This window comes from Podarcis liolepis (genome assembly GCF_965112155.1).
Source record: "Podarcis liolepis genome assembly, chromosome: 6".
NCBI classification, from domain to species: domain Eukaryota; kingdom Metazoa; phylum Chordata; class Lepidosauria; order Squamata; family Lacertidae; genus Podarcis; species Podarcis liolepis.
Window position 1 is genome coordinate 1,653,282 of NC_139559.1, and position 24,656 is coordinate 1,677,937.

Consider the following 24,656-nt stretch of genomic DNA (forward strand, 5'->3'; position numbering starts at 1 on the left):
TTGATGGCGGAGACCAAGGTTCATGGGAAACTCATATCATTTTTATTGGGTGAGCCTTGGGTTTCAGGCCACTGCACAGTCTTCTGCTCCCAAGGAAGCCAGAGAGAAGTCGGCTGCGGTGCCTGTTCAAGGTGAGGAGTCTCACGGAGGGGCTCATCCACTCTGGAGTCCAAGTTACCCTAGGACAGAAGAGAAAGCGTCAGAAGAGCCTGGCAGCAGGATCAGACCAGTGACGCATCTGGCCCAGCATGCTGCTCTCAAAGCAGTCAGATGTCCCCAAGAACCTCTGGATAGGCTGCCTCTGGAGGCCCCAGAAGAACCTAAGAGCCCCTAGATCAGGCCAATGGCACATTTAGTAAAGCATCCTTTGTCTAACCCTCTTCCAAAGCCATCCAAGTTAGTGGCCATCATTACTTATTCGGGGAACGAATGCCATAGTTTAACAATGCAGGTCACTCATCCCAGATGCCTGTTGGTTGCTAATCAACCATGGAAACCATCAACACAAAATCATTGTGCTATATTGTGCGGCGGATTATAACCAAGCGATTGTGGACACTGGCACGAGCTTTATCAGCACTCTAATTAGCCATTCTTCCCAGGCCACCTGGTCTCATCGTCACCATTAGCTCATCTCCCCAGCTGTCATTTACAGAATTTAAACAAAACAACAAGCCGCTGGCCCTTGAGGAACCCAAGAGAGGTGGCAAAGCGTGCAGCTGCTATACCATCTAACTCAGCGGTTCCTAAACTGGGCTCCACAGAGTGCTTGGTGCCCCGTGAAGCATCTCCAAGGGCTCCGCCAAGAGATTGGAAATAAAAATAAATAAATATGTGTCTTTGGCATCAGGGAGGCAACTGTGCTCCATAAAAAATCTCTCTCCTGAGAAGTGCTCCACGACTCAAAACCTTTGGGAATCGCTGATCTAATCATTTGGTGGAGAATAATCACTTCCACCTTCCATCCTCCTTACCCAACGAGAGGAGTTGCCTCTCCCTTCTAACACATCAAGCTCCTGGCCTAACTCCCTTCCTGCCGCAGCTCTTCTGGGGGCCTTGCTGTGAGTGAGGGGCTTGGAACTGGCTGGCTTCTCTTACCTTTAATGGCTGTCATGCATTCGTGGCCACAGCCATTGCTGCAACACTTCTGCTCAGGTGAGCAAGAGGCATCACTCTTACAGAGTTCTGCGCAGACCCCAGGTCCAGTGCGCCGGGGACACCGTCCAGGGTGCACTGGAAGAGAAAAAGGTGACACCCATACTGAGATGCTCTACTGGGGATTTGATTTTCAATGGGTAGCAAGCAGTGGAATGAAAATGGAAACTCCACACAGCACTTTGAAAGAATGAAGTATCTTGATATAGAATAAAAAGGCAAGGTTGTCATCATGCTGCACTTTGCTTGGCTGCCAACAGGTAATGCTGTGAACTACAGTGTGATAACTTCTGAGAGCTGCTGGGCCATGACAGCAGTGCTGGCAAGCGAGATGGGGGGGGGGAGGAGAAAGATGCTGGTGGGCCAACAGCGCAAGCAGGACCTGCCGGAATACTTCTAAGGATAGGGCAGTGGGGCCTAAGGGAAGTATGGGTGGTCTAGTGAGCTCTGCTGAGGTGTAAGGGGACAGGTAATGGTGAGGTGTCAGGGTGCAAGGTGTAAGGTTTGGTGAAATATCAGGGGAGGGCAGTTGGATAAGAGGGTGGGGGGTTGGGTGGGGGCAGGTTGGTAAGTGAAGTGAAAAGGGGTACAACCCCTGGGCCATCATCCATGGGGTGAGAATGAGAATTTGGACTTAAGATTAAAATATAAAGGTATGGAATACTGTATGCATGATCGAGCTAATAAATGTTTTAAAGAGGGCAGACAAGGGATAATCTTTGTGGAGAATCGGAATGAATGTTTCTATAATTTATTGGTGTAATAAGGTACGATAAAATTGTAGAGTTAGAAGGGACTCCAAAGGTCATCTAATCCAAAAGTGAGCAATGCAGGAACCGCAAGAAGATTGAGTGGTATGGGGGTGGGGGCCTCGGCGCAAGTGGTTGTGGACAGAAATACAAGCCTGGCCTGCATTTTGCTCAGGGGGCTCTGTTCCCCGGTGGGCTGGATTCTATCCTGATTCTAACAATGCCCACTGGGGCCTATGTTCTCCTGTATCCCTGGCTCTCATTTAAAACAGGAGTGGGGGGCCTCCAGGCACCTCGGCCTCCCCATCTTTCCTGCCCACCTGCCCTGCCCTTGATGCCAAATCTAACGGGAGGTGCAGGGCCGGTGGAAGCAGACCTTTCCCAGCCGGTTGCCGTGGACGTGCTGCATGATTGACACGAGGCCCCAATCTGCCTGATGTCACTATGACAGTGGGATGACTGAGCAGGCGGTTTCTTCCACCCACAAGTCACCGTTGGCCCTTGGGATCATGGAGAGAGAAATAGCTGGCCCACGTGGCCAGAAGGTTCTCTGACCTTTTTTTGAAAAGGAACTTTCTAGACCATGGAGAACCCGTGATAGGAGGCCAAATACGCTGCTGCTATACCAGCCAATCATTTGGTGAGAAACATACCTCCCACCTTCCATCACCCGTGGCCAATGAGAGGACTCACTGCTCCCTTCCAACACGCCAAGCTGCTGGGTCTGAGTGTCTTCCTGCTACTGCTCTCCTGGAGAGAGCGATGGGCTTTGCACCTGCTGGCTTCTCTCACCTTCAACGACTCTTTTGCATGCAAATCCACAGCCAGTACTACAACACTTGCTCCCAGGGCCGCAAGACTCATCGCTCTGACAGGAGATTGCACATGTGCCAGGGCCTTTAATCGGAGGACACTGTCCAGGACGCACTGCAGGAGAGAAAGATGACTCCCACACCACAATGCTGTGGAAGTTTTCTTTTCCACAAGCAATGAAGCCCGTGAGCTGAGCGTCCATCCCCCGGAATACAGATCTCAGGCCAGAACAAGCACAAGCCTCTGTGAGAATCCAGGACAGCCCCACTCAGCCCCCCATCCCAAGATCTCATGGGGGTTCAGTATCTAGAGAGAGAGGACCCCGGACAGTTATGTCCAGTCGCAGTTATCTCGCTCTATAGGCCAAGGGAGACGGCATACAGCTTCCAGGTCATGCGGCCAGCATGACTAAGTCGCTTCTGGCGAAACCAGAGCAGCACAAGGAAACGCCGTTTACCTTCCCACCGGAGTGGTACCTATTTATCTACTTACACTTTGACGTGCTTTCGAACTGCTCGGTTGGCATGAGCAGGGACCGAGCAACGGGAGCTCACCCCGTCATGGGGATTCAAACCGCTGACCTTTTGATAAGCAAGCCCAAGGCTCAGTGGTTTAGACCACAGTGCCACCAGCGTCCCCCAGTTCAGTATCTACTGGAAGGCTAATGCTGTGAGCCTTTCCACCTTCTGCTCAACCAGATCCTATGGGAAGATGAAACTATCTATCACAAAGACACCAACACAGTCCTCAGTGGCCAGCCTAAGAGATGTCCTGGCACCCCTAAAATGTCAAACAGCTCTGCCCACCAAAAGGTTCTCCCTAATATTGAGTCAGAATCTCCTTTCTGGCCATTTGAATCCATTGCTTCAGGTCCCCACCTCTGGAGCAGCAGCAAACAAGCTTGCTCCATCTTCTTTGGATATCAGAAATGGCTATCAGGTCAACTGTGGGGCTTCTCTTCCCCAGGCTAAACATACCCAGGGGCTGGAAACCAAGCCTTGTGAGAAACAGTTGAGGGAGCTGGGCAGGTTTTGCCTGGAGAAGAGAAGACTGAGGGGTGACATGTGGACCATTCTCAAATATCTGGAGGGCCATCACATGGAAGTTGAAGGAAGCTGGTTTGCTGCTGCTGCTCCAGGTTCAAATGACAAGAGCCCAGCTTCGGCTTCGGCTGGGCAGGGTGGGATATAAATAAATAATAATAGTACCGTATTTTTCGCTCCATTGGACACTGTTTTTCCCTTCCAAAAATTGAGGGGAAATGTGTGAGCGTCCCATGGAGTGAATGCAGGCTTGTTCCATAGCCGCGCGCAACCCCTCCGGCAGGGAGAGGCTATACGGGGCTATGGCTTCTTTAGCTTCATGCAGCCTCTCCCGGGAGGGAGAGATTGCGTGGGGCTAAAGAGGAAGCCAAGGCAGTGAGTGGGATGGATCCCGCTCGCTGCCTTGGCTTGTTCCATAACTGCGCGCAAACCCTCCGGCAGGGAGAGGTTGTGCGCAGCCTGTACTCTGCTCTTTGGGGCTTGGGGGGGGGGAGATATTTTTTTTATTGATTTCCCCGTCTAAAAACTAGGTGCGCCCTATGGTCCGGTGCACCCTATGGTGCGAAAAATACGGGTAATTAAGAATTATTATTATTATTATTATTATTATTATTATTATTATTATTATTATTATGATGATGATGAGCTTTTTGATGGTAAGAGGTATTCAACAATGGAAAAGACTTCCCCAGAAGGTGGTGGACTCTAAGAAGGGTGGAGACAGGTTGGAGCAGGTTCAGAGGAAGGCTGTGCAGATGGTCAACACCACCAGAGGAGAAGGAAGCCTGGCTGGCCTGGGATTCTGCCCTTACCTTGTCCAGCTGCAGACGGCAGCTCAACACAGATGGTGAGGAGGCCCATGAGGAAGAAGACGAGGAAGAGCCTGGCTTTCATGGTGCTGTTCCTGATGCAACTGGCAGAAGAGTCTGGATGCTGTGGCTGATCTGGGCCAAGATTTAAACCCTCGGTTAGAGAGAGAGGTGAGCACAGCCCTTGGTTGGGCAAGAGGAAACTTCAGCAACAAAGGTGACAGTTGGCTTTCATCACCGGGATGGCATAACACAAAGAGTTACACTTGTGCAACAGAACTGCTTCCCCCTATGCGTGAACCCCACGCCCTCCCCAAATTTGCCCAGAGGTGTGCAGGATGCAATTCTCAGAGTAAGAGCAAGTGAGCATCTCCTCTTGCAAGGATAAAGAGTTTTTCCTAAAACCCGATGTTAAGGTAATAAACTGCAAGGATAAATGAGTCACTTCTCCTTCATTGCACCCAAAGGCTCCTTGCTGAGCAGAAACTCTGTCCCTTTGTAGGTGAGTGGCCTCCAAAGTGGGTTGCAACAGCTCTACCTCTTTTTTAAATCAGAACCAGTGAAGGCGGCGAAGGTCCTGTGAGTGTCTGGAGGATGAATGGCAGCTAACAGATTGAGGTTGAATCCTGACAAGACAGAAGTACTGTTTTGTGGGGACAGGAGGCAGGCAGATATGGAGGACTCCCAGGTCCTGAATGGGGCAACTGTGCCCCTGAAGGACCAGGTGCGCAGCCTGGCAGTCATTTTGGACTCACAGCTGTCCATGGAGGCACAGGTCAAATCCGTGTCCAGGGCAGCTGTTTACCAGCTCCATCTGGTACGCAGGCTGAGATCCTCCCTGCCCATGGACTGTCTGGCCAGAGTGGTGCATGCTCTGGTTATCTTCCGCTTGGACTACTGCAATGCGCTCTATGTGGGGCTACCTTTGAAAGTGACCCGGAAACTACAACTAATCCAGAATGCGGCAGCTAGACTGGTGACTGGGAGTGGCCGCCGAGACCATATAACACCGGTTCTGAAAGACCTTATTGGCTCCCAGTACGTTTCCGAGCACAATCCAAAGTGTTGGTGCTGGCCTTTAAAGCCCTAAACGGCCTCAGTCCAGTATCCCTGAAGGAGCGTCTCCACCTCCATCATTCTGCCCGGACACTGAGGTCCAGCACCGAGGGACTTCTGGCGGTTCCCTCCCTGTGAGAAGCCATGTTACAGGGAACCAGGCAGAGGGCCTTCTCGGTGGTGGCACCTGCCCTGTGGAACGCCCACCCACCAGATGTTAAAGAGAAGAACAACTACCAGACTTTTAGAAGACATCTGAAGGCTGCCCTGTTTAGGGAAGCTTTTAATATTTGATGGATTATTATATTTTAATATTTTGTTGGAAGCTGCCCAGAGTGGCTGGGGAAACCCAGCCAGATGGGTGGGGTATAAATAAATTGTTGTTGTTGTTGTTGTTATCAACATGTTCCTTTTAAATGCCTAACTGGGGTGGGGAAAAGAGGGGAGCCTGCAAAACAAGCCCACCCCTTAGATGGGCCTTGTCACCCATGCAGATGCTGCCCCCAATCCCCTCTCCCTGACCTTCAGAGGACCAGGAGTCATACAGGAATTCATGGGGTCTGGACTGGTGGTGGAGGATCAGGAACTAGACCTTGGTTTGATGAAGATATTGACCCAATCTGCGGCAGCTGTTGTAGGACCAGAATAAAATGCACGTATTCACATAGAAAATAAAGCATTTTCTGATAAAATACAGGGGATAGCAAGGAGGAACGCAAGACTATGAGGACACAGAACCGCAAGATGAATACATAATCGTGGCGAAAGCGACATAAGCAGAAGTTGAGCTTAGCACACAGAGAATGCTTGAGCAAGATTTTTAAATGCAAAGTTGACACACACGGACGTTTCGGTAAGGGCACTTGGATGAATGTCTAAATAAGTAGCCCACACAGCGTACTGTGTTAGAAGAGCAAATTTCTTCAGCTGCTCTCTTCCTCTCTGGTTCTATCTTAGAAAAACTGCCATGCGGGACCCAGTCCACATGAGGGAGGGGCAGCATGAGGTGGGCTGCAGGTGTCCCCCCCCCTACGGCCAAGATTACAGGCACAAGGTATGTGAAGAGGTTTGGGTGTTCTAGGTGCCACACCCCACCCTCAGCCAATCAGCACACGGCACACCCCATGATGTCACAATCCTCCCTCACCCCTCCCTCCCTGCAGTCATGCCTTAGCTAATAATAATAATAATAATAATAATAATAATAATAATAATAATAATAAACAACTTTTATTTATATTCCGCCCTCCCCGGCCAAAGCCAAGCTCAGGGTGGCTAACATCAAATATATAACGTTGGTATAAAATCAAACAATAATTAAATGACCTCCTAAAAACAGGTCAGGGTCAAATTAAAATCTAATTAGATGGCTTTCCGCAGGATTAGGCTTGGGAACAGTAAATGTTCATCAGGCCCAACTGTTTATGCTGATCTAATATGGGCTGGGAGGCCTCTTTCATACTAGTTCTTATACAAAAAAAAAGCTAGACAATGATGGTTTGACTCTGCCAACAAACCATCCATATTATTGCTAGTTTAGCTAAAAGACATTCATCAAATATACTGATAAAACAGCAACGTCTGAATCTGAAACTGCAAGACAATTTCAACATTCATCACAACATCCAGCTGTCACAGAGGCAGATCAAATATTTGCAAATACATCCGTGACAAAAGTAAGAATTTGCAACTCCTTAAGGCATAAGAAGAGGAAGATAAGAAGAGGAAGCAAAAGATACCATCACCACCCTGAAAAACAATATGGATGGATTTATGGTTCATTTTTTAAAACTCTACTCTGCAACAATGACATCACAATACACCGCAATGATAAACCATTCACTGCAAGTGAAACGCCTTCTGGATACATAATTATAGGCCCAAATAATAACCCACATAAAACACAATCTGACTGATGAATTGCATAACTAAATCAAGATGCAAACAGGATGCAAAAAGTTAAAACAATTCCAAGATGCTTACTTTAAGACTAAACAGGTTTTTCTAAAAATAATATTAATAATCCAACCTGACATTTGAAAAGTACATAACGTTCTAACCTGGGTCAACAGTGTGATGCATCAGCAAAACAAACTAATGATATTCTGGGCTGCATCAACAGATGAAGAGAAGTAATTGTGCTGCTCTACTCTGCTTTGGTCAGACCACCTGGAGTCCAGTGTCAAGTTCTGGACACTTGGGTATGGAGAAGAGGAGACTGAGAGGAGATATGACGCCCATTTTCAAATATCTCAAGAGCTATCAGATGGAGAATGGAGCAAGCTTGTTTTCTCCTGCTCCAGAGCGTAGTGTTGCAAAAATCAACATTTGGGGCTGAATGAAAACTCATGCAGCAAATGAGGAAAACAAAGGGTTTTATTTTGCAAGCCAGCCAAACAGGCACAGAGGAATATACATAATTGTTATCTCTTAAGGCACTACATTGGGGAACGTGAGTGGCAATGTGGTCTACACCACAGAGCCTAGGGCTTGCTGATAGGAAGGTCGGCGGTTCGAAGCTACCTTTGCTCAGTCCCAGCTCCTGCCCACCTAGCAGTTCGGAAGCACATCAGTGCAAGTAGATAAATAGGTACCAGCGGGAAGGTAAACGGCGTTTCGGTGCGCTGCTCTGGTTTGCCAGAAGCGGCTTAGTCATGCTGGCCACATGACCCAGAAGCTGTCAAATGCCAGCTCCCTCAGCCTATAGAGCGAGATGAACGCCACAACCCCAGAGTTGTCTGCAACTGGACCTAACAGTCAGGGGTGCCTTTACCTTTAAGGCACTACATATTCATAGACTGACCCAATTGCAAGTTACAGAGCCCTACTATTAGAAAAGTTTCTACTACTTGTTGTTGTTGTTTAGTCGTGTCCAACTCTTCATGACCCCCTGGACCAGAGCATGCCAGGCCCTCCTGTCTTCCACTGCCTCCCGCAGTTTGGTCAAACTCATGCTGGTAGCTTCGAGAACACTGTCCCACCACCTCGTCCTCTGTCGTCCCCTTCTCCTTGTGCCCTCCATCTTTCCCAACATCAGGGTCTTTTCCAGGGAGTCTTCTCTTCTCATGAGGTGGTAAAAATATTGGAGCCTCAGCTTCAGGATCTGTCCTTCCAGTGAGCACTCAGGGCTGATTTCCTTCAGAATGGAGAGTATTGCTCTTCTGCCCAGATCCCGGTTGGCCACTTTGAGAAGAGGACGCTGGACTGGACGGCCATTGGCTAGATCCAGCAGGTGCTTCTTAAATTCTTTTTGATTGGCTGTCATGGGGAAATTATCTGAACCTGGAGCCAGCTGGACCCACACACTCAAATCCGCTTGGCTTCTGTCCCAGCCCAACTCAGGAGACGAGGGGGAGGGAGGGGGGCGGATATATGGCTGCCAATCTCAGCCCTGAGCACCATTCAGAGCTGCCTTCCAGCGTGAGGTCCACCAGGTTCTGCTTCTTCTTTGCGATGGGTCCCTCGCTCATCCTCTGGGCTCTGCTGCCAACAGTGCCTGCCCAGTGTGAGCGGGCAGGTCTGCTATGTATGTTTGGGGGTTGCTTGGAGGGGTGAAGGGCTAGAGTGACCCTTGGGGTCCCTTCCCATTCGACAATTTTAAGAACTGGGAATGCCTGGCATTGGGGAGTCTGTTTAGGGTGGGTGATATTGAGAAAGGTGTCCAGGGAGAGAGGAAGCCCTGCTGGAAGATATCTGGCTCACTGGACTGGAAACGGCAATGGTTTCTGAGGACCCCCTTAAAAAAAAACACACAGATGGGGACATCAGAGAAGCTTCCAGCCCCTCTGCTAAGGTTCCTTAAACTAAGGGCTCATCCAGACTACCTTTTGTGCTGTGTTTCTGGGCACAGGACCATGTTTTAAAGTGCTGGGTCCAAGCCCTTCTTTCCCCACCCACCCACCTCACCCTGTAACTTTTCTTTCAAAAACCTGCTCTTTACCGCTGTATCAGAGCAAACAGCAATCCACGGGAAACCCAAATTGCTGTTTGTTACAATTCAGCATTAAAGAGCGGGTTTTAAGCAAGGAAAGCAGCTCAAGAGGGGCGAAGCATTCAGACACTGACTCTTATAATACAGACCTGTGTCTATAAAGTGTGGGGCAAAGTGTGGGTGCACCCTAAGAGAAATTTGGGGAAAGGGGTTGGGAAGCAGGAATAGGTATTTGTGTAGGAGGGTTGTGGGCAGAATCTTGAGCTGAATGTGTATTCACTAAGTAGTACCTTAGAAGCATAGAATTGTAGGGTTTGGAGGCACCCCCAGGGTCTAGTCTCACCCCCTGCAATGCAGGAATCTCCAAGATATGCCCCCACCCCTGTTTAAAGACCTCCAAGCAAGGGGAGTCAGCCACCTTCCTGAGGTTTGTTTGTGCTAGATCTAGGCAGTGTCGGAGCACATATTGCATAAATCTATGCTGCTCTTCCCCTAGGTACGTTTTCCAGATCCCACCCCCCAACCAAAGGAAAGGGAGTCAGAACTTCTGAGAGGGAGAACTCAGGTTTATTCAGCTGAATAAAAGAGAGAGAAACAGACTCCTGACTTCCAAGTCGGTAGTCTGTGAAGGTACAGAAGGAAATCACAGTATTTTATACCTCAGAGGGCATTCATTCCAGAGATACAGTGTTGAACAAAGGAGAATTTGCCACGTTATCGTTTCTGCAATGCCATCTCTGCCTGCCAAACCCTGTCCTGCGAGCTCCATCCTTGATTTTGGGGGCTTACGGAGCCTGCATTGCAGACCCTCTCTGACTGCCCTTGAGAAATGGACGAGCAATGAGTACAAAAGCAAATTAAGCGTGGTGAATTAATTCTAATAGGCATAAATGATTAACACAGAGGAAGGTGCCTAAGGTGGTTCAGCCTGCTGGGAGGGAGAAGCTGACTGCAGCCCCCTCTGGCTCCCAAAGAAGTCTGCCTCTAGGTGTTTCCTTGCCACGTCTTGTGGAGGGAAGTGGAGGTTCAGGACGCCAAGCAATGGATCACACAGCCATTGATACGCTAAAAGTGGCATTGTTTGGGTCTGGGAGTAGTTAGAATGTGAGATCGCATCTTCCAAATCAGGAGAAACCAAGATGTAGCCGCTGATGTCGGACCCTTCAGAGAAAAACACCCGTGGCTCACGGATGCCCAGAGCCTGTCCTTTCAGCAGCACAATGGTGCCTAGAAAACATTTGGGCCGGAGGTTGGGGGAGGGCTTCCGTACTAGAGCATCCAGCCCCCTCATCAGCTCTAAGGGGGAGGGCACAGAAAAGAGGGGGCTACTTTTGTATTCGTAAAACAGCATGTTTTCTTTTATTTCTTTTTCAATTTATTTAATCATTTTTTCAATACAAACAACAACCGCAAAAGACACATACAGCAAAAACCATAATGACACTAATAACACAATTTGACAATTCAGATTTGAATACACTGATATACCTATGACTACACCTTTTTAACAATATTTCCCCACCTCTCTCTCTTCCCCCTACTTCCCACCACTATCCACCTTATCGCTTAAATATTCCTTCCAGATTTCCTCATATTTATCCATTCTTAATTTGTGTCGACATGCAATTTGTTCGTATGTAGCTAATCTGTCCATATTATCAATCCATGTGCTCCATGGAATCTTTTTGCAGCTCTTCCAATTCATCAAAACAACTTTTTTTTTGCTTCTAATATAGCACGGTACATCCATTTTTAAACAGCATGTTTTCTTAGTGAAATAAAAAAAATCCTCCCAGTAGCACCTTAGAGACCAACTAAGTTTGTTCTTGGTATGAGCTTTTGTCTGCATGCCCACTTCTTCAGACACACTGAGACAGAAGTCACCAGACCCTTATATATAGTGGGAGCGTGGGGAGGGGTATTACTCTGAAGGGGGGTGGGAATGGGTGATCGGTTTACCACACCTATCCTTTGCTTCACATCTGCATCTATCTTCCTTTCATTCCTCCTCCTCCTCCTCTCTTTGTTCTCGCCTGTGCCCGTCTCCCCTCTTTCCCTTCCTCTGGGCTCAAAAAAATCAGCTGCTCTCTCTCTACCTGTAATAATAAAATTTAAGGATATATATATATATATATATATGCAGGTTTTGGTGTCCTCGGGTGTCTTCCCGTGTAAAAGTTGGGGTGTCTAGGCGACGTTTCGACGAGGTCTCACTCGTCATCTTCAGGCTGGTGCTTTCGGCTTCTTGTTACTGGAACAGAGCAGGATCTCAGTGTTTGAGTTCCTATAAATACTGTTGAGGGGGTGTGGTGTATAGCCTCCAATGTTCTGGGCAGGGAGGAAGTTCCCAGGCTAGTGTGCCTTTTCTTCTTTTGTTCCTTAATTACTTGAGGGATATCTTGAGTGATTTCTTGGGTGATATTCTGAGTACCACTTAGGTGGGTCATTAGGTGTGGATTAGTTGCTAAAGCCTTCGTGTCTTGACATCTTGAGCTTTGTGAAGAGTTTTTCTGAGAAGATGGCTGTACTGCACTTAGTTGTGCTCTGGCTTGGCTTCGTGTATAGGGGCGAGCTGTGGTTTTGTGTCCTGTGCCAGCCAGATCTGTGTAGGGATTGCAGGGAGGTGAAGCATCCGGAGGTGCCACCATGGTTTGGCTACTGGATGGTGTCTGTAATTTATCTGTGGAGAGGGTCTGGGTTTGGGTCTGGTGTGGTTGATTGGTGATGGCGTTCTGTATGCCTCTGGATCTGGTGTCGGTTTTTGTGGGGAGGGCTAATTTCCAGATGTCTGGCAGGCGGGATGTGTCGTCACGCTTGTTCATGTTGTGAGGGTGTTTCTCTATCTCGATGGCTTCCATGATTATTCTCTTGTGGTGATGTTCCATGTTAAAGAGCAATTTGGAATCTGCAAAATTAATTTCGTGTCCTGTTTCTTTCATGTGTTGGAAAAGAGAGGAAGTTTTTTCTTCTTTTTTGACGGCATTCTTGTGTTCTGCGATACGTGCATTTATTCGTCTGTTTGTTTGTCCAATGTACGTGGCTGGGCAGACTTTGCAGGGTATTTCATAGACCCCTTGGTTTTCTAACTGGATTTTATCCTTGGGGTTTCTGAGGATATTGGCTATTTTTTGGTTGGTGCAAAAGGCTGTTTTGATATTGTGTTTATGGAGGATTTTGCTAATTTTATCTGTAGTGCCCTTGATATAAGGAAGGAGGGCCATGCCATTGTTTTCTTCTGTGTCTTGGTTTTTGGGGGGTGTTTCGAATAAATGCACAAATAAATGCACGTATCGCAGTTTCGAATAAATGCACGAATAAATGCACGTATCGCAGAACACAAGAATGCCGTCAAAAAAGAAGAAAAAACTTCCTCTCTTTTCCAACACATGAAAGAAACAGGACACAAAATTAATTTTGCAGATTCCAAATTGCTCTTTAACATGGAACATCACCACAAGAGAATAATCATGGAAGCCATCGAGATAGAGAAACACCCTCACAACATGAACAAGCGTGACGACACATCCCGCCTGCCAGACATCTGGAAATTAGCCCTCCCCACAAAAACCGACACCAGATCCAGAGGCATACAGAACGCCATCACCAATCAACCACACCAGACCCAAACCCAGACCCTCTCCACAGATAAATTACAGACACCATCCAGTAGCCAAACCATGGTGGCACCTCCGGATGCTTCACCTCCCTGCAATCCCTACACAGATCTGGCTGGCACAGGACACAAAACCACAGCTCGCCCCTATACACGAAGCCAAGCCAGAGCACAACTAAGTGCAGTACAGCCATCTTCTCAGAAAAACTCTTCACAAAGCTCAAGATGTCAAGACACGAAGGCTTTAGCAACTAATCCACACCTAATGACCCACCTAAGTGGTACTCAGAATATCACCCAAGAAATCACTCAAGATATCCCTCAAGTAATTAAGGAACAAAAGAAGAAAAGGCACACTAGCCTGGGAACTTCCTCCCTGCCCAGAACATTGGAGGCTATACACCACACCCCCTCAACAGTATTTATAGGAACTCAAACACTGAGATCCTGCTCTGTTCCAGTAACAAGAAGCCGAAAGCACCAGCCTGAAGATGACGAGTGAGACCTCGTCGAAACGTCGCCTAGACACCCCAACTTTTACACGGGAAGACACCCGAGGACACCAAAACCTGCATTCCTGTACCCGTGAAAATCTACGAAAGCATATATATATATATATATATATATATATATATATGCAGGTTTTGGTGTCTTCGGGTGTCTTCCCGTGTAAGAGTTGGGGTGTCTAGGCGACGTTTCGACGAGGTCTCACTCGTCATCTTCAGGCTGGTGCTTTCGGTTTCTTGTTACTGGAACAGAAACCAGTAACAAGAAACCGAAAGCACCAGCCTGAAGATGACGAGTGAGACCTCGTCGAAACGTCGCCTAGACACCCCAACTCTTACACGGGAAGACACCCGAAGACACCAAAACCTGCATTCCTGTACCCGTGAAAATCTACGAAAGCATATATATATATATATATATATATAGTTCATAAATGTACCAACTAAGCACTGACATAGATCAGCACAGGAAGACTGACTTGAAACCATTTTGACGCCCAAACTGACCAAATGTTTTCCCTGCAAGGAGGGAGGGAGTCAGGGAGCCTTCCTGTTGTCTCAGGAATTGGAAAATCAGCATCTCAAAGAAATGGCCAGACTGCCAGGAAAGGCAATCAGATAAGGCATTATAAGATAACCTGACAGACAGGAAAAGCAACAACATTCAAATTTCTGTTGTAGACCACCTTTTCTGTGATGTAGGTATGATGTATCTGGGGTGGTGGTCTTGGACTCCAAGGTGGGCAATTTAAAATGTCTATATAAGGGTGGGCACAGCTGGGTTCTGGGTCCTCCTCCTTTCCTGCGTGTGAGGGGAGCACCCTGTTGCAACAGATCAATAAAGATCAGGCTTACCAGCTGCTTTGCTTCTCAATATTCTCTGGTTGGCCTCTGTTATTTTCTCCTACCAATAGGGAACCCACGTAAGGACTCTATGCAGGCTCTTGGATACCCCATAAGGGAAAAGGGCAGATTTTGTTTACAACATACCTTATCAGACACCTGGTCACGTGATGCCCCACCTTCAAGTCTTCTCCTGCCTTCCGGTCCTGTCCCAGATCCAGCCCCACCCAAGTGTCCTGATTTTCTGGGGACAGGCCCAGAATTACAAAAACCATCCCAGCTTCGGATTTGATCCTGGAATGTTCCTTATTTCCCCTCCAGCACCAAACATGGGGAGGAAGATGAGGCGCCGAGGCCCCGCCCTGCCAAGTCAAGGAAAGGTCTACCATGAGGCACATCAGAACAAAGCTTTTATAGCGTACTTCTACACAGCACACAAGTAGTCATGAAACATGAAAACACCCTTCTATATCCATCGAGAAAGGTTGCAGGTCATGGGATGTCAACATACCGTATTTTTCGCCCTATACGACGCACTTTTCCCCCTCCAAAAATGAAGGGGAAATGTGTGTGTGCACATCCTATGGGGCAAATGCAGGCTTTCGCTGAAGCCTGGAGAGTGAGAGGGGTCAGTGTGCACCGACCCCTCTCGCTCTCCAGGCTCCAGGAAGCTATCCACAAGCCTTGCAAGTCCGGCGGGAGTTCCCGCGGGCTTGCAAGGCTTGCAGGCAGCAGCCTGTTCTGGGGGCTGGGGGGGGGATATATTTTTTCTATTCATTCCCCCCCCCCCCAAAAAAAAACCAGGTGCGCCCTATGGGCCAGTGTGCCCTATAGGGCGAAATATACGGTACATAGCTCCGTCGTGGTATCAACTTCCTTGGGGTTGATTTGGTCTCAACTATTGACATTCCAATCCCATATTTTACTTCCCTGTTCGCAAAACGTGTCAAAGAGCTTCCAGCAGAGGCGCTGGATTAACACCCCGGTGCTGACTCAAAGCAGACATAGCAAAACATTCTGGCTGACCATTTGCGCCACTTTCAAGCTCAGACAGGAGATGTGCAATACAGCCTAGGAGGGAGGAAAGGAGAGTCACAAAATGCAGGGAATCATTCATGGATGCATTCTCTCCAAAGGTTAAATGCAATTGATACTGGGACAGTTAGGACTGTCAGGAGCTCATCCTACACTCAAATAGGACCCTGGTAGAGACACATGCCCAATTGGCATGTTCTCTCCCTCCTGCTCCTTCGTTCAGGAGCTTCGTTAGCTTTCTTCAGCCCGAACATCACAGCGACCAATGCCAACAGACACCGGCACACTGAGGAGCACACGGCTGCCTGTGCCCCAGCTAAGCAGTTTTACTGAACCCGGACTCAGTTAAGGTGCTCCCCACCCCCCAGCTATATGGCGCTCTGATGCTCTTCCTGCTCATGTACAAGCCAGATAAGCATCGAGGCTCCCTCTGCTGGGGGCCAGGGGGCCTTCTGAGGCATCAGAGCTGTTCAGCTGGGGGGCAGGAGGTCTCTTCCACCCACCAGCTAAGCAGTTCAGCAAAGCCTTGATGCTCCTCGGCTTGGGCTGGACCATGAATCTCAGAAGAAGCAGCCGAGATAAATTCTAGAACTGTAGAGTTGGAAGGGGCCACGAGGGTCATGGAGTCCAACCCCTTGCAGCCCAGGAATATTTTGCCCAACATGGGTCACATGCTCTACTGACTGAGCTATCCCCATCTCTCTACTGATATGTCATGATGTTGAAAAGAAAAGAAAGTATCGCCCAGCTAAATCATCAGAAGGCGAGCTGATCATAGTGGAAATTTGCTTAGCTATTTCCCCGGTTGGACTTTCAAGATGAGACATGAATCCGAATCTCCTAAGGCAAAGTTCACTGAAAACCCTGCCCACAAGCAGTGGAAGAGTCTTCTAAACTTGATAGGGGTTGAAAGACGTTAGAAGTGCTTTTTGGTTAAAAGGTAGAGAGCCAGGGAAGGAATCCCCAAGGCAGAACAGAGCAAGACTATGACTTCCCCTTATCAGGACACTAGATGTCTGCTGCTGCAGCTTAGAATAGCATTCCCTTTCTCCCGGCTGCAAGAAGATTCAACCAGATTAGAGAACGGGGCCCAAAGGAATTTCAATAGGGACCAGTGCCAGGTTCTGCAGTTAGGCAAGAAGAAACAGGTGCACGAATATAAGATGGGGGATACCTGACTTGCAAGCAGTACATGTGAAAAGGATCCAGTGGTCTTGGTGGAACACAAGCTTAGCATGAGTCCACAGTGTGGCGCAGCAGCAAAAAAAGCCAATGCTATTCTAGGCTACATCAATAGAAGTAGAGTGTCCAGATCAAGGGAAGTAAAAGTACCACTCTATTTTACCAAGTTGATGTGAAGCCTTACAGAAAGCATGAAATGCAAGCATCCAGAAGGACTGTCATGTATGGAAGTGAGAGCTGGACCATAAAGAAGGCTGATCGCCGAAGAATGGATGCTTTTGAATTCTGGTGCTGGAGGAGACTCTTGAGAGTCCCATGGACTGCAAGAAGATCCAACCTCTCCATTCTGAAGGAAATCAGCCCTGAGTGCTCACTGGAAGGACAGATCCTGAAGCTGAGGCTCCAAGACTTTGGCCAACTCCGGAGAAGAGAAGACTCCCTGGAAAAGACCCTGATGTTGGGAAAGATGGAGGGCACAAGGAGAAGGGGATGACAGAGGGTGAGATGGTGGGACAGTGTTCTTGAAGCTACGAACATGAGTCTGACCAAACTGCGGGAGGCAGTGGAAGACAGGAGGGCCTGGCGTGCTCTGGTCCAGGGGGTCACGAAGAGTCAGACACGACTAAACGACTCAACAACAACAAAGCTCCTTCCTGGAAGTTGCCCGGTGACAGGCAGCCAAAGCGATGCCTTCAGCCCGGCAGCAGAGGAAGCGGCAAAGGTGCGGGGATGGGGGGGGAGGGAGCGGGGGCCAGGCAAGCGAGGTGGCGGTACGGTGCACCAGCACGCACCGTCTCAGAGAAAGCTCTGGCTGTGGGGACGTGGTTTCTGTGACAAGGCCCTGGCTCCCCCAACAAGGCGCGCTGTGCGTTTTCTGATCTCCACATTCAAGCTTAGGCGCATAGCTGTCAGCTTTTCCCTTTTCTTGCAAGGAATCCTATTTGGAATAAGGGAATTTTCCTTAAAAAGAGGAAACGTTGACAGCTATGCTTAGGCAACTATAGGAAGTTGAGGACCTTCAGTCCTCAGAACCTCCTCATTGGGGCAAGGCCTACTGTGGATGCTCAGGTTGAGAACGTGATCCGTGCGGGATGCACCTTCACAACCCGCAGCGTTCACAACCCTCGTCTGCACGTCTGTGCATGTGCGGGTTGCGATTCAGCTCTTCTGCGCATGCGCAAAGCACGATTTAGCACTTCTGCACATGCGCTGGGGCAGGGCCTTGATTCTGAAGCACCTGCACCTGTGCCGGATCCTCAGGAGCAGGCACCAGGTGAATCCACTCTGGCTCCGGAGGCGATTGAGGACATATTGCCTACAGGTGCGCCTCTCCCAGCCCTGTCAGGGGAAAGTGAGTCTCTCCCTGTGTCCAGTAACCCACCGGCCTCTCCTGGTGGAGGCGGAGGAAACTGGTTTCTCCCAGGAGGAGTGCTCGCCTTAAGGCCAGGAGAGGTGGGTCACCTGGGGGCCGGGACTGCCCCTGGCCTCAGAGAAGATAAAGGCCAGTCAGCCCGGTCCCAGGTTGCAGGAGCAACGTCGTTGAAGAGCTGTTTTGGCCAGCACCCAGTCCTGTTCCCCCAGAGTTCCTGTCCTTGCCCGGCTCCTCGCTGTAGACCCCGCTTCACCCGTGGATGACTGTCTGCCGACCCTTGACTCAGGTCCTGGACCTCGCCCCACGGTAACCTCCCCCTGGACCAGCACATCACCTTTCCCACCCCCTGCACTCCTGCCGCATGTAGCCAAGATTGCAAGCGCAACGTAGGTGGCATGGTTTGAATGTCCGACGTGCCACACCCCACCCTCGGCCACAACATGACACCCGCATGACATTTCTCCCTCTCCGCATTCGGGCCTTGACTTGCATCTCACACACACCAATGCCTTCAGCTAGAAAAGTTGGGACGATGCACTAATTCAGTTAGACAATGATGGCTGATGGCCTGATTCTGGCAACAAAGCACCCAGAGTGCTGCCAACTTAGTTGAAAGGTATTCATCAGATTCATCAGATAAAACAGCAACATCCGCATCTGAAACTGCAAGGCAAATTCCACTTGGCTATCAAGATCTCTGCCCATCACAACATCTAACTGTCGCATCTGGCGATGGGCACAAGGGAGGCGGGCAGAGGCCCAACTGGGAGCCACGCCAACGGTGTCACCCCAGGAGAAGACGGGCACTGGGTGGGTCTTCCCAAAACTTCTCTTTTCCTAACTTTATTATTAGTATTTAAACTCTCATGAATTATGAAGGATTCCTGACCCAACACAGGCCACTTCCTGGGACCACCACTTCAGCCCTGACTTCCTCATGATGATGATGATGATGATGATGATGGGGGGAAAATCTATCATTGTTTCCCTTCCCCTGCCCTCCCATCATTATCATCACTATTTTTTACTTCTTACTTCACCTTACTGTTATTGCTAGAGTTATTTTTCTTTTCTTTTTTGTTTTTTTGTTTTTAAAGAAAACACACACACTCTTAATGGCCCTACTTTTTTCACCCCATCCCCCTCTTCCATCTCTTTCAATTCAACAAGCCAGCCATTTGTCTTGCTCTGAAACTGGAGAAAGCTTTTCCCTGAGTACATTCCCTGAGTTTGTTCAGAAAGGCCATTCAAGAACTAAAACGTGGATTGGGCTTCTTTGTAAAGTCCTGAAGTCTTAAATCTATCCATCCAGTCCAGGCTGGCCCATCAAGGTACATAATACACTTTATTTTTTAAGTGTCCGAACCCAAAGAGTACTCATTAATGGTTTCTCGTCTTCCTGGAAAAAGTGAGAAGCTGCAGGGTTCTGTCCTGGGCCCGTTGTTGTTTAAACGTCTTTATAAATGACTTGGATGAAGGAATTGAGGGGATGCTCATCCAATTTGCAGATGACAACAAACTGGGAGGGGTAGCTAATGCTGCAGAAGACAGAATCAGAATTCAATATTGCCTTAACAGATTGGAGAACTGGGTGCAAGCTAACAGAATGCATTTCAACAGGCAGAAATGTCAGGTTCTGCACTTAGGCAGGAAGAACCAGATGTGCAAAGATAGGATGGGGGACACCTTGCTTACTAGCAGTACTTGTGAAAAGGATCTTGGGATCTTGGTCCACCATGTGACGCAGCAGCAAAAAAAAGCTAATGCTATTCTAGGCTGCATCAACAGAAGTCTAGAGTCCAGATCATGGGAAGAAGTCATTGTCCCGCTCTAGTCTGCCTTGGTCAGACCACACCTGGAATACTGTGTCCAATTCTGGACACCACAATTTAAGAAGGATGTTGACAAGCTGGAATGGGTACAGAGGAGGCCAACCAAGACAATCACTGGTCTGGAAACCAAGCGTGATGAGGAATGGTTGAAGGAGCTGGGTTTGTTTAGTTTGAAAAAGAGGAGACTGAGAGGAGATATGATGGTCATCTTCAAATATCTTAAAGACTGTTCACATGGAAGATGGAGGAAGCTTCTTTTCTCCTGCTCCAGGAGGAAACTTTCTCCAGAAGAACTTTCTGACAGTAAAAACTGTTTGACAGTGGAACAGACGCCCTCTGTGGTGGACTCTCCTTTGTTGGCAATTTTTAAGTGGAGGCCAAATGGTCATCTGTCATGGATGCCTAAACCGAGGTTCTTGCATGGATTAGACGACCCTTGGACCACGTCCAACTCTACCATTCCATGGTTCTGTGATTCTATAAGGGCTGCTTACTGGTTCCTGTTGCTGGACCAATGGCTACCAGGCGCAACATCTATGTTTTGTCTCCACAGTTGGAGGCAGCAACGTTTCAGAAACCATTGGCTGGAAAACACAGCAGGGGAGAGTATTGCTCTTCTGCCCAGATCCTGGTTGGACACTGTGAGAAGAGGACGCTGGACCAGATGGCCATTGGCTAGATCCAGCAGGTGCTTCTTCTGTTATTTTTGATTGTTTATCACGGGGAAATTATCTGGAGCAGGAGCCAGCTGGACCCCCACACTCAAATCCGCTTGGCTTCTGTCCCAGCCCAACCCAGGAGAGGAGGGGGAGAGGGAGGAAGGAGGAGTATATATGGCTGCCAATCTCAGCCCTGAGCACCATTCAGAGCTGCCTTCCAGCATGAGAGCCACCAGGTTCTCCTTCTTCTTTGCAATGGGTCCCTCGCTCATCCTCTGGGCTCTGCTGCCATCCATACTATGTAAGTTTGGGGATTGCTTGGAGGGGCAAGGACTCAGGAAGGCATGGAGTCGGGGGGAGTCAGTTTAGGATATTTATGCCCTGCCTTCTTCACGGACGGGATTCTCAGTAGACACCCCTGCCCTGAGCTGCTGCTGTGCAGCTGGCTCCAGCTGGTGGACCTCAGGGCTCCGGCGAAAACCAAACTAGCCCCTGCAAATCTCAACCCATCTCTGAGCAAAGGAAGGTGGAGGGTGCTGCAGTTGGTGGTGGAAGGACCTCTGAAGGAAGCTTTTAATGACTGATGTTTTAATGTATTTTTAATCTCCTGTTGGAAGGCACCCAGAGTGGCTGGGGAAACCCAGCCAGATGGGCAGGGTATAAGTAATAAATGATTGTGATTATGTTTGTGATTATGATTATGATTTGATGCTGATGTTAGTGAAGACATCAGCACCAAGCAGTTGGGCACCATCATGAGGGTGCTGGGCTAGGTGCCCATCAAAGAGGAGCTGGATGCCATCATAGAGGTGTGGAGCATATGGGCATGGCCAGGATTTCGGGGGGGGGGCAGGACTTTTGTTAGGGGGGCAGAACCGAGCTACCTGTGACTTGTTTGGTCAGTTTGCTGAGTATTTTTATTTATTTACTTGATTTGTGGCTACGCCTCGGTGGAGGAGGAAGGGAGGCGTGGGCAGGGGGCTGGAGAGCGCAACCCTCACCCTGGACTGGATTCCTCCTTGCAGGCAATGGAGCCAACGGCTTTGTAGTACGCTTGCAGCGGGGGATACGGCTGCAGATTCGACAAGCCAATGAGGAGGCGAAGGTGGAGGAAGCTGGCTCTGTAAAGGACAGGTGAGGCTAGGACACGTCCACCACATATGGAGGAAATTCCCCTCCTTCTCCTTACACTTCCAACAATTTTTATCTTGTGGGGCTGGACTATCTTTTGAAAAAAACCACCACCACCCCACCAACTCTCCCTTCTCCACAGCACCGGACGAGCCCCGGTGGCTGCTTACCTGTGCATTGCGAGCGGCAGGGGCAGGCGGCGGTGGCAGTGGAAGGACAATGAGTGGAGCAAAGGGGCTGGATCCGGAGAAGGGCTGCGTAAAATGGCACTCAGCCATCCACAGCTCAACAAAGCCCAGCCCCCTTCCTCCTCTAGGCAGGGCAGGGAGAAGCCAGGAGGAGGGAGGGAGGAGCCGCCGCCGTGGGGAAATGACGAAGCCCGAATGATCAGAATCCCCACGCCGATCACCACAGCGATTCCTGGGCAGTCCGCGGGCTGGATCCAGAAGGCAGTTGGGCCAGATCCGGCCCCCGAGCCTTAGCTTGCCGACCCATGTTCTATGTCGATAGCCTTCACAGGACCCTCTTTGCAAGCTTCTTAGGACAGCTGGGCTCTCTCTGGGGCTCTCAAGGAGCGTGCGTTAGACCTAGAGAGTTCACAAACCAGAAAGTGGGAGTCGTCTTTTGCAGTCCCTTCCTGCAATGATACAAAGCAGAACTTTGGCTTCCCCCGCCCCCCAAGCACCCAGGCTGGGGCACCTTAGAGGAGAGGTCAGCAAGGTTTGCCTCGCCTGGGCTGGTTCACTCCAGCGGAGATCTCTCTGTGGGCCAGATTGTCAGCGAGTGTGAGCGCGCGCATGCATGATTTCCGGTGTCTGCGCATGCATAGGCACAATTTTCGGCACCACAGCAGCGAGTCCCCACACCGTGCTGCGCTGGTTTATTGCAGTGCGCGGGGACTCGCCGAACAAGCAGCTCAGTTCGGGGGTGGCTCGGGGGCCGGTTAAACGACCCCCGTGGACCACAGGTTGCTGACCCCTTCCTTAGAGCTGAGATTCCCCCTCCCATCCGCTCCCCACACATAGCCCATCTCAGAGGCAGCCCTCCTACCCAGAGCCCCAAACAGAGGATGATCTGTTGTTGCCCCGCAAGCCGCCTCTCCTGCACTTACCTGGTTCCTCTCCATCCCCTCTCTCACCTGGGTTTCTGTTGCTGCTGCTGCTGGAGGTTTCCTTTGGAGCTGCGTTTGTCTCCATGCTTGCGCTTTATTCTTTACCTTTCAGACTGTTGCCTGAGGGGCAGACCAGAAACACTTCCAATAAACAAACAGGCAATTCTGGGGAGGAACTGGCCCAGGAGGAACAGTGCAAGGGGGAGGGTTGAAAATCCCCAAGCTTCAACGTGGAGGTCAGAAAACGCACAGCGCGCCTTGTTGGGGGAGCCAGGGCCTTGTCCCAGAAACCACATCCCCACAGCCAGAGCTTTCTCTGAGACGTGCAGGCCGGTGCGCCTTACCGCCACCTCGCTTGCCTGACCTCCGCTCCCTCCCCCACCCCCCATCCCCGCACCTTTGCCGCTTCCTCCGCTGCCGGGCTGAAGGCACCGCTTTGGCTGCCTGTCACCGGGCAACTTCCAGGAAGGAGCTTTGTTGCTGCTGCTGAGTCGTTTAGTCGTGTCCACCTCTTCGTGACCCCCTGGACCAGAGCACGCCAGGCACTCCTGTCTTCCACTGCCTTCCACTCCCTTCTCCTTGTGCCCTCCATCTTTCCCAACACCAGGGTTTTTTCCAGGGAGTCTTCTCTTCTCCGGAGGTGGCCAAAGTCTTGGAGCCTCAGCTTCAGGATCTGTCCTTCCAGTGAGCACTCAGGGCTGATTTCCTTCAGAATGGAGAGGTTTCATCTTCTTGCAGTCCATGGGACCCTCAAGAGTCTCCTCCAGCACCAGAATTCAAAAGCATCCATTCTTCGGCGATCAGCCTTCTTGATGGTCCAGCTCTCACTTGGCAATGGTCAAAGGGTCGCGTCAAAGCACCTCTGTGAGGCTGTGCCTGCAGCCGTGGGAAGTGGCAGCGGTGGGGGCAGTTGCAAAGTGGGAGGGATGGAGAGGGTGCGAAGGCGGGCAAGTAGCTGGGGTGGGCATCACCTAATTTTACTTGGGAAAAACCACAGCTGCTCCCAGTGGGGTGACCTGGCTTTGATCAGGCGACAGTGATGGGTTTAAGTTGGGAGGAGCTGAGTGCTGTTCACCTCAACACTTTCCTCCCCCCACTCTGAAACAGGAATCATGATGTATACAGGGCTTCCGGATTGTGTCTTGGAAGGTTTCATACATCTTACAAGTACTTATTCTTCCACGTGCTGACGGTGAGTGGCTCAGCCCTGCATCACCTTCTTGGGAGCCGGAGGGGGGGGCACGAAGGCAGCTCTGTGTCCCTCCCACCACCAGCCCCTCAAAGCCCAGCGGGCTCCCTGCGCACTGAACGGGGAGCCCGAGACTTGTCGCCTCCTCACTCTCAGTTGGCCCCTGAGCGCAGTGTTGCCTCCCAGCCCTGCTCCCAGGAAACTTGAACCCTGTTAAACTATGGAACTCACTCCAGCAGGAGGCAGAGGTGGCCACCAAGCAAGACAGCTTGAACATGATAAAATCAGGGAGGAAAAGAAGGCGATCAACAGCAGGCAGCTGCAATGGCTGTTCTCCGCCTGTTCTAATGGAGGCAGCCCTGCTTCTCAGTACCACTTGCTATGAACCAAAGGAGGTGGGGAGAGTTGTTTTCATGCTCGGATCAGGGCCTTGCAGGTTTCCCTTTGGAGCAGCTGGTTGGCCACTGTGGGAGCAAGAAGTTGGAGCAGAGAGGTTGATAGCTTGATCATAGCTGTCCACTTTTCCCTTTTCTTGCGAGGAATCCTATTCGGAGTAAGGGAATTTCCCTTAAAAAAGGGGGAACGTTGACAGCTATGAGCTTGATCCAGCAGGCTCTCCTGATGTTC

The 24,656-nt window shown here is 49.8% G+C and overlaps 2 protein-coding genes across 2 annotated transcripts in view; one reads left to right on the forward strand and one right to left on the reverse strand.

Moving 5' to 3' along the window:
* The window catches only part of LOC310708862 (uncharacterized protein), a 191,084-nt gene that overhangs the window by 42,350 nt on the left and 124,078 nt on the right, over positions 1-24,656 (forward strand). The gene's annotated exons all lie outside the window — the stretch shown is intronic.
* LOC310708893 (nigwaprin-b-like) lies at positions 20-22,940 on the reverse strand. Its single transcript, XM_083507817.1, has 4 exons — positions 22,841-22,940; positions 4,573-4,704; positions 1,099-1,233; positions 20-179 (listed from the first exon to the last, which is right to left on the reverse strand). Exons 1-4 carry the CDS (start codon positions 22,923-22,925, stop codon positions 175-177), a joined length of 357 nt encoding a protein of 118 aa, XP_083363943.1. The 5' UTR covers positions 22,926-22,940; the 3' UTR covers positions 20-174.